This window comes from Capricornis sumatraensis, chromosome 9 (assembly GCF_032405125.1).
Source record: "Capricornis sumatraensis isolate serow.1 chromosome 9, serow.2, whole genome shotgun sequence".
NCBI classification, from domain to species: Eukaryota; Metazoa; Chordata; class Mammalia; order Artiodactyla; family Bovidae; genus Capricornis; species Capricornis sumatraensis.
This window is the reverse complement of record NC_091077.1, coordinates 57,020,433-57,030,289: the sequence shown is the minus strand read 5'-3', so window position 1 is coordinate 57,030,289 and position 9,857 is coordinate 57,020,433. Positions and strand designations below refer to the sequence as shown.

Sequence of the window (9,857 nt, the reverse complement as noted above, 5' to 3'; positions counted from 1 at the left end):
TCTTTCATTCATTCAATAAATGTTTGTAAGACACTGGATATGTGCCAGATGCTATGTGCCAGACACTATGTTAGGCAGCTTCTGCTGTCATGGAGCTTATGTCTAGTGATAGGTCAACAAACAATAAAAATTTGGTTAGATAACTTTCACAAGGGAGGGCAAGAAGGAGCTGCTTTGGGGAACATCAAGAAAGGGACATTTAACCCAGACTTGGGCTGTCAGGAAGTGATGTCTAAATGGTTAGTAGCTAAAGGTGGAGGATAATGGGGAGTATTTTTGTGTGTAAGAGTACAGAAGCAAGGGAACCATCAGTAGGCTCTCTATAACCTAAGGTTCCTTCTTAACCTCTTCAGCCACTGAATTTTCATTGAGCCCATACCACACTCCAGGCATTGTGTTATGTCATCATTAAATTTATATTTCAAAACTAGTTGTTGAACAGTGTAAATATAATGTACATTTTACATATATAATTTAAATTTTATTTTTTTAAAATTTTCATTAATTTTTTTTTCCTGTTATTCTTTTAGGAAGACACATTTCTGGCCTGGGCACACCTCTACCCCTCCCAAGTGCTTTGTACAATAGATGCTTAATGACTGTTTACTGAATTGACAAAGGAAAGCATGTGAGAGTAACGAATCTGACAACCAGAAAGTAAAAGCCTTTGATCCATTTTTTTCAATAGATCTTTCTTTGAGGATGGAAATTTTCTGTATCTGCAACTGTCCAGATATAATAACAACTGGCCACATGACTTTCCAGCACATGAAAAGTGGCTAGTGCAATTGAAGAACTAAATGGGCACGTGTGTCTAGTGACTAGTACCTAGACAGCTCCATGTTGGTTGGTGACACAGAGGAAACAATCTCAACCAGGGACTGGGACCAGGAGGTTTCCAGCCTCTCCTTTAATACATTGCTGCTGCTGCTAAGTCGCTTCAGTCGTGTTCCACTCTGTGCGACCCCAGAGATGGCAGCCCAACCAGGCTCCCCCGTCCCTGGGATTCTCCAGGCAAGAACACTGGAGTGGGTTGCCATTTCCTTCTCCAATGCAGGAAAGTGAAAAGTGAAAGTGAAGTCGCTCAGCTGTGTCCGACTCTTAGCGACCCCATGGACTGCGGCCCACAGGCTCCTCCGTCCATGAGATTTTCCAGGCAAGAGTACTGGAGTGGGGTGCCATCGCCTTCTCTGCCTTTAATACATTGGAAGTTGTTAAAAAATGGCTTCAAAATGTTTAAGTTCTGGACTTTCGAATGCCACCGACAGTCATAAATATCTGTGCACAATGGCAAGTCATAATTAGCACTTCAGTTACTGAAGGCGAATACACTTTGCTTCCTGGCATCCTGACAAGACACCCAACCCAGCTATGTATGTTGAAAAGGTTGAAGGCCAGGGAACCCCACGTCAGTTATAGCGCCCTCGCTACAGTCAGCGACCCTGAACTGCATCATGGGCATTGTAGTTAAGGCTTTGTAGGTCAACATGTTCATAACGTCACTACCGGCGTCCCTTTGAGTGGCTTATCGATTAGACTTCCGGTAACCTATTGTTCTCTGGGAAATGTAGTCAGTATATGCCTGCAGGACGTGGGTTTTAGAGGTCTGAGAACTACAATTCCCAGAAGGCTACGATATACCCCCGGAGGTAGTTAGTGCGCCAGAGATTACCTCAGCAGGCGTGCAGTGTGTGCTTTAGTGTCGTGTTAGGCCTGGCAGTCCCGAGAGGGAGGGGAAAGATAGTAACCACTCCTTTGGGGGGATCACCGAGGTCACTGTCGTGGGTTTTCATAGTCTGCTGGGCGGCGCCATGGCGGTGAGTTTTGGCGGGAAGAAAGTTCGCTTGGCTGGGGCTTGGAACCCGTCTGGCTGCATTCTCCAGAGTTGGGGCTCCATGTGGTAGCCACTGTCCTGAAGGGAAGAATCATTTTCTAAAAAAAGGGCGGGGGGGCCTTACCGCTCACGTTTAAGGCTTGGCTGTTGTGAGGACTTGCCTTTTCGTGCTAGCTGATGAGCCAGGCCCTGGTATCTTTAACTTTACAGATTACTTCATGTCACGTGTGTTATTTCACCAAAGTTTCTAAAAGCTGATTTGTAGAAAGAGTATGTAACGTTGATTCCTCGTTCCAACACAAGTTGTTGAGCGCCTCTTTGTAAAATAGACAAACTTTTCTGTATTCATGGTGGTTACGTGTGTGCGCGCTACATTTTAAAGTATGCGGTAAAATATGTCAGGTGCGGGTAAGTGCTGTAAACAAGAATACATCAGGAAGGAGGATCAAGAATGTCTTTGCCCAGGTGCTGCTGCTGCTGCTGCTGCTGCTAAGTCACTTCAGTCGTGTCCGACTCTTTGCGACCCCATGGACTGCAGCCTACCAGGCTCCTCCGTCCATGAGATTTTCCAGGCAAGAGTACTGGAGTGGGGTGCCATCGTCTTCTCCGTTTGCCAAGGTGACACTGTGGCAAAAGCGAGGTACGGGAGCAAGCCATGCAGTTATATGAAGGAAAAGATTTCCGAGCAGAGTCAACCGTGTGAGTGAAAAACAAGGAGGATTGTATGTTTCAAAGGAGGGGTCTTCCAGGGGAGATGGTGATGATGCTGATGGTGTATGTGTGCTGCTGCTGGTGGTGGTGGTGGAGGTTGACCGATGATTGGATGTAGTTCATGTAAAGCCTTGTAGGTCCTGACTGAATGAATGGGAACTTAGCGTTGTCAGGTGGAAGGGAGTTTGGGATCCATGTTCACACTGCTGTATTTAAAATGGATAACCAGCAAAGTCCTACTGTACACCATTGGGAAACTCTGCTCACTGTTACCTGGCAGCCTGGTTGGGAGTGGAATTTGGGGGAGAATGGATACAGGTATATGTATGAATCCCTTTGCTGTACACTTGAAACTGATACAGCATTGTTAATTGGCTGTATTCCAATAAAAAATGAAAAGCTTTTTTTGAAAAGAATGGAAAGAAAGGGAGTGGAAATGATGAGTATAGACCTCTTTTGAAGAATTTTATAGAGACCAAAAAATGGGGTAATAGATGAAGGTTAAAAGAGGTTTTCTTTTTTTTAAGGACAGTAGAAATTATATTGTGGTTGTATGCTTATGGAAATTGTCCTATAGAAAGGGAAAATGGATATAGAAGAGAGCAGTGATGTTCCTGTATAGAATAGAGGAAGTGAGATCAGATCTACTAAGAAGTAGAATTTTAATTCATTTGGTCCCGTTCTGGAGCTCATTCTCTTAATCATTGTACTATCACAATTGTAAACTAATGGGGAAATTTCTTTTGCAAGCTCACTCCTATAATGAAAGTTTTCTAACTCTGATAGAACCCTTATAATAGTAAAGTGTATAAGATAATAAACATGAAGTAGCATGGATGTTCTTGCCTGGAGAATCCCAGGGGTGGGGTAGCCTGGTGGGCTGCCGTCTATGGGGTCACATAGAGTTGGACACGACTGAAGTGACTTAGCAGTAGCAGTAGCAGCAGCATGGATGTAAAATTAGTTTTTACTTTATAATTGAATGTGTGAAGAGTAAGCAATATAATTTTCTTCATATCATAGAAATATTTTATAGAACTTTTGACACTTTTAATCCCTTTTAGTTACATATCAGAAGACTTTTAGAGGGGACCAGGGGATGTGATATAATAAAGATAATAAATAGTCAACTTTAAAATTATTTTTAAACTTTTCATTTGGGAAATTTAAGTAGTGAACAAAGTAGAAATAATAATAGTATTACGTATTTCCATGTACCCATCACCCAACTTCAGTAATTGACAGTTTAGAGCCAGTCTTGTTTCTGTTGTATCTTTCCCAGAACCTCCACTTCCCCGTCTTAAGATTCATTTTAAGCAAATTGAAGGCACTATATGATTTCATCCACACATATTTTAGTAAGTTTTAAAAAATATAATGAAAAATTCTCTTAAGACATAACCACAATCCCATTTTGACATGCAACAAGAAGTACCTGATGTCCAGTTGTCTCTGTGTGATAATGGTTAGCATTATTGAGCATTTACCATGGGTCTGGTAATATGCTAGGACTTCCCTGGTGGCTCAGACGGTAAAGCGTCTGCCTACAACGTGGGAGACCAGGGTTCAATCCCTGGGTCAGCAAGATCCTCTGGAGAAGGAAATGGCAGCCCACTCCAGTACTCTTGCCTGGAAACTCCCATGGATGGAGGAGCACGGTACGCTACAGTTCATGAGGTCGCAAAGAGCTGGACACGACTGAGCAACTTCACTCCCTTCACTCTGGTACTATGCTGGGCTTCCCAATTTGCACTAGTGGTGAAGAACCCATCTGCCAATGCAGGTAGATGTGGAGAGACGTGGGTTCGATCCCTGGGTTCCGAAGATCCTCTGGAGGAGGGCACGGCAACCCACACCAGTATTGTTGCCTGGATAATCCCATGGACAGAGGAGCCTGGCAGGCTATAGTCCATAGGGTCGCACAGAGTCTGACACAACTGAAGCTACTTAGTGTGCATGCACACTGGTACTATACTAAGTCCTTCATGTGTATTATATCTTTTAATCCTCATAATAATAGTAGAAGGTAGATATAATTATTACCTATTAACCTCATTTTATAGATACACAGAGAAATAGAGGCTTAAAGAGGTTAAGGGTCTTGTCTAGGTTCTATAGCCGATGGTGCTAGGCTATGGCCAGAGTACTAAGAGAAAGCAGAAATAAGAGTGAGAAGATGAGAGTTTTTGTCCAGTCTGACCATTTGCTGGCATGATGATCTCTGAGCTTCAGATTCGTCATTTTTGAAATAGTAATCCGTGGTCTGCCCATTTCTTAGGGCGATTGTTGCCCATCTCTTAGGGTTGTTGTTAATATCAAAGAAGTTAGGGTTCAGTTCAGTTCAGTCGCTCAGTTGTGTCCAACTCTTTGCGACCCCATGAATCGCAGCACACCAGGCCTCCCAGTCCATCACCAACTCCCGGAGTTTACCCAAATTCATGTCCATCAAGTTGGTGATGCCATCCAGCCATCTCATCCTCTATTGTCCGCTTCTCCTCCTGCCCCCAATCCCTCCTAGCATCAGGGTCTTTTCCAGTGAGTCAGCTCTTCGCATGAGGTGGCCAAAGTATTGGAGTTTCAGCTTCAGCATCAGTCCTTCCAATGTGCATAAAAGTTTTAATAATTGCACAATGCTATACATGTATGACAAAGTTAGCTAGTTCAGTGGTTCTTTACTGGAGGTGATTTTGTCCCACAGAGAACAGTTGGTCTGGAGACTCTAGATCAGGACAGTTGGAGGTATGCTACTGGCAGCTAGTGGGTAGGAGCTAGGGGTGTTCCTAAATATCTGGCAGTGCACATGCCAGTCTCTGAAAACAGAATTATTTGGCCCCAAATGTCAATAGAGCTGAAGTTTAGGAACTTTGCTCTCATTAAATAGCCAATTGTTGGAAATTCCCTGATGGTCCAATGGTTAGGACTCTGTGCTTTCAGTGCAGGGGCCAAGAGTTTGATCCCTGGTTAGGGAACTAAAATCCAACAGGCTACATTAGCATGGCCAAAAAAACCCCAAACAAAACTGAAAAAACCCCAGTTGTTTAGTTGAGTAACCAACGAAGAAACTGAGTCAGCTTGATCAATGACTTGCTCAAAGTAATACAGCAAGTTGGTGATGGAGCCAGTATCAGATTTCATTACAATTGATCTTGGTGGTTTTGAGAAACAAGGTTTTCTGAAAAGCAGAGACCTCAAAGAAGAGCTTTCCTACATTTATCATTCTCAGTACAGTGAAAAGAAACAGTACTAAGCAATTTATGAAGACTTGCTTTCATGCCCTTCTTAAAAGTGGGTGACATGGTCATTTTTAGGCAAAAAATATTTGTCATATGACTTCTGTGTCTGTTAGCATTGTATGTGGTGCTGAGGTGAGCATAAAAGTTCTAAAAGATGCTGTCTGCCAGAAGTTCACAACCCAGTTGGGTAAATGTCAGGAATTATTCGGTTGCATGCAGTGGAAGCCAACTTAAGTTGATTTAAGGAGAGAGGAATTTAGTAATGATAACACTGGGATTTCATATGACCCATGACCCTAGCATAGGAAGTACAACTAGGCTTCATGAGGTCTTAGATACTTTTCCTTTGTGAGCCGCTTCCATTGTAAAAAAAAAAAAAAAGAAATTATATTTGACAATTGTGTTGGTATAAAGACATATATGAATCTTACATATTAAAGAGTTTTCTTCTATCCAAAAGTTTATTTTTTCTCCTGGTTTTAAAAGATGCTAAAATATTTTGATGAGTCCCTAGAAGTATTATGGGCCCTATGCAGTGTGCCTGTTCCATCTATAGGTTAAATGGCTGTTAGGAGTTATACAGGCTGTTTTAAGGGCTGGGCAGAAGAGATTTACTTTCTTTTGCTGAAAACTGCTTTGGCAGAACCCAGAAGCATAGTTCCTGTCTGAATTCTCCTGGAACCATATGCTTAACTGCCTCTGATGCACTACCCTAAATAAGACTAGGCTTCTGTTGCTGAAGAAGAATGGGAAGGAATGGATATCGCATAGGCGAACTGCCGTCTCTGCCATAGCTTTTTTTCAAATGGTAGTCCTTGTATGTTGGAATTGAAAATTGGTCAGCATGTATAGGAATAGAGAGACTTAAAGGTTACTTGTTAAAAAGAGGATTTTGCAGTAAGAGGGGGCAAAGGAGCTGAGGTCTAGATGAAGTCTTTTAGAAGTCCTTCAGAAAAGACTGAATCCATGGAGGCCCTTATTCTTTCTTGGAAAAAGAAATTTCCAACTATGTTATACATACACACTTAATTTTATGGAAATTCTTAGGAAAGACTTCAGATTGTTTAGCATCCCAGTTCTTAGTCTTATTTTCTATGGCCACAGTGTGCAAAAGCTGGCAATGTGTTGTTCACTTCTCCTTTCATTTTACTGTATTTTATTTGGTTGTGCCGGATGTTTGTTTCGGTGTGCGGGGTCTAGTTCCCTGAGCAGGGACCAAGCCCTGGCCGCCTACATTGGGAGGGCAGCATCTTAACCACTGGACCACCCGAGAAGTTCCTCACTTCTCTCTCTTTTTTTCCTCACTTCTCTTTTTAAATCTTTAAATTTTTGACAGGTACTTGTGAGCCTGTTATAAGCTCATTACTACATGGCAAATAGAGGGGGAAAAGGTGGAAGTAGTGACGGATTTCTTCTTGGGCTCTAAAGTCACTGCGGATGGTGACTGTAGCTATGAAGTCAGAAGACGTTTGCTTCTTGGCAGGAAAGCTGTAACAAACCTAGATGGTGTGTTGAAAAGCAGGGACATACTCTGCTGACAAAGGTCCATATAGTCAAGGCTATGGTTTTCTCAGTGGTCATGTTCAGTTGTAGAAGTGAAGTGAAGGGTTAGTCACTCAGTCATGTCTGACTCTTTGCAACCCCATGGACTGTAGCCCACCAGACTCTTCTGTCCATGGAATTCTCCAGGCAAAAATACTAGAGTGGATTGCCATTCCCTTCTCCAGGGGATCTTTCCAACCTAGGGATTGAACCCCAGAATCCTGCACTACAGGCAGATTCTTTACCATCTGAGCCACATGGGAAGCCCCACAGTTGTGAGAGCTGGACTGTGAAGAAGGTGGAGCACCAAAGAATGGATGCCTTCGAACCATGGTGCTGGAGAAGACTCCTGAGAGCCCCTTGGACAGCAGGGAGATCAAACCAGTCAATTCTAAAGGAAATCAGTCCTGAATATTCATTGGAAGCACTGATGCTGAAGCTGAAACTCCAGCATTTTGGTCATCTGATAAAAACAACTGACCCATTGGAAAAGTCCCTGATGCTGGGAAAGACTGAGGGCAGAAGAAGAAGGCATCAGAGGATGAGATGGCTGGATGGGCATGAACTTGGGCAAGCTTCGGGAGATGGTAAGGGACAGGGAGACCTGGTGTGCTGTAGTCCATGGGGTTGTAGAGTCAGACCCGACGGGTGATTGAACAAACAAAATATAAGCTTAGATGTTGAGGATATAATGAGAGATGAGACACAGTCCCACTGTGAATAAACTTAGAGTTGTGAGAAAGATAGATATGATACTGTGTGATGAGTGCTATCATAGAGGTAATACTGATAGGTAGGGACATAATAAGAATAGTACTTGATCCACTCTTGGGGATTCAAAGTAGGTGATTAGCTGAGAACTGAAGGATGAGCTAGTTAGGCAAAAAAGATTGGTGAGGAATGAGGGTGGAGAGAATAGCTTGAACAAAGGCCCAGAGGGGACGGAGGAAGTGTGACACACTTGGAAAAGTGCAGGTGGCTTGATAGGCCTGGAGTGACGGTGAGAGGGAAGAGGAAGGGACCTGGCAAGGATGAGATAAGAAGGGCGCTAAGTGCCAGGGTTAAGAGCGTGGACTTTCTCCAGAGAGCAGTAGAGAACGTCTGAAAGGGAATTGCATTGATCGTATTTGTATTTTGATATAATTTCCACGCATGACAGTTATGATCTGGTCAGGATTTATATAAATTAAAAAATTGCTTATTTTTATTTTCCTTTGGTTATTAAACTTACGTCCATGATGTTTCAAGCATGGAATTGTTTCTTATTTCCTTTTCGCCTTTGTGGCAAGGTCCTTTTAATCCATCACTGTACCTCCTCCTAGTAATTTGACATTTCATCTTTTCTGTTGCTTGTTCTCTCCTGTCTTAAACTTACTTAAAAAAATTAAAAGGAATAATAAATCATCCTTTGATTTAAAATGTAGAAAACTGAGGGAATTCCCTGATGGTCTAGTGATTAGGACTCTGTGATTTCAGTGCCGAGGGCTGGAGTTTCATCCCCGGTCAGGGAACTAAGATCCTACAGGCAGTGAAGCACAGCCAAATGAAAAAAAGAAAAATATATATTAAAGTTGAAAATAGTAAAACAGAATTGACAAATTTATGGTAGATTTATACTGAATCTTACCTAATTTTAATACTCTTATTTTTATCATTCAATACAGAAGGTATATTTAAGATAGTTATTGAAGAAATAGTAGTACTTTTTTTTTAATTGCCCAGAAGTACTGTTTGCATCATTACTTCAAATTTATGTAACCATTAAAAAAAATAGCTGTCTAAAAATAGCAGCATATCTGTGATTCGAGTAGAAAGCATGTTTTGAGCTGTTGGGTGGAAGTACAGAGGGAGACATGACATGACTTGGCAAGGTTACCTGCCTAGTAGGTTGTAGATGTAGAGCCCAGGTATTTTCTCATTTAAAAATGATGCAGCATCTGGAAACGTTAGTATATAAGAAGGGGATGAAAATCTAATTTTGTTCAGGTAATTTTGTATAAGAAAATAAAATTCTAGACACTAATATTAAGTTTTCAAAACGGAATTAGATTTGTGTATGGTATCCAGCTTTCACACTTGGCAGTTGCATGAGTGCTGTGTTCTTCAGCACACCTGCTTTTAGCAGCTAATTCTTTTTCACAGAGTCACAGACTGAGAGGGAAGTTATAGCCCTTCTTTTTCAGAGTTGGAGTGATCATGTGTATTTTTTCTGTTTATTTTCATCCAAGGGTGGCATAAGGAATGATGGGAATGTTGCCAGATAGATCCAATATGCTGAAGGCATGCTTGCCATTTTGTTTTCTATGTTTTTTAATATTTACTGATTTATTATAACAGATATGACTCAGAAACAACCAAACTGAAGAGGGGTGGAGGGCAAGGTGTGGCTGGGGACAGATAATTCAAAGAGCTTCCATGTCCTCTTCAGGCGGCCTCTCTCCCAATACCTCTACACGTTGACCATCCAGGAAGATCATCGAGTCTCCCCATTGAAGAGTTTTTATAGATCTTAATCTTCAGCACCCCCTTCTGCTTCC

At 42.0% G+C, this 9,857-nt stretch overlaps 1 protein-coding gene across 2 annotated transcripts in view; it reads left to right on the top strand.

Moving 5' to 3' along the window:
* The first annotated feature begins 1,693 nt into the window (after positions 1-1,693).
* Positions 1,694-9,857, top strand: part of LARS1 (leucyl-tRNA synthetase 1) — a 65,770-nt gene continuing 57,606 nt past the window's right edge. For both annotated transcript variants that reach the window (XM_068979456.1, XM_068979457.1), the window contains exon 1: positions 1,694-1,817. In XM_068979456.1, coding sequence (XP_068835557.1) covers positions 1,812-1,817 — 6 coding nt within the window. In that variant the 5' untranslated portion in view covers positions 1,694-1,811. The remainder of the gene's footprint in view (positions 1,818-9,857) is intronic.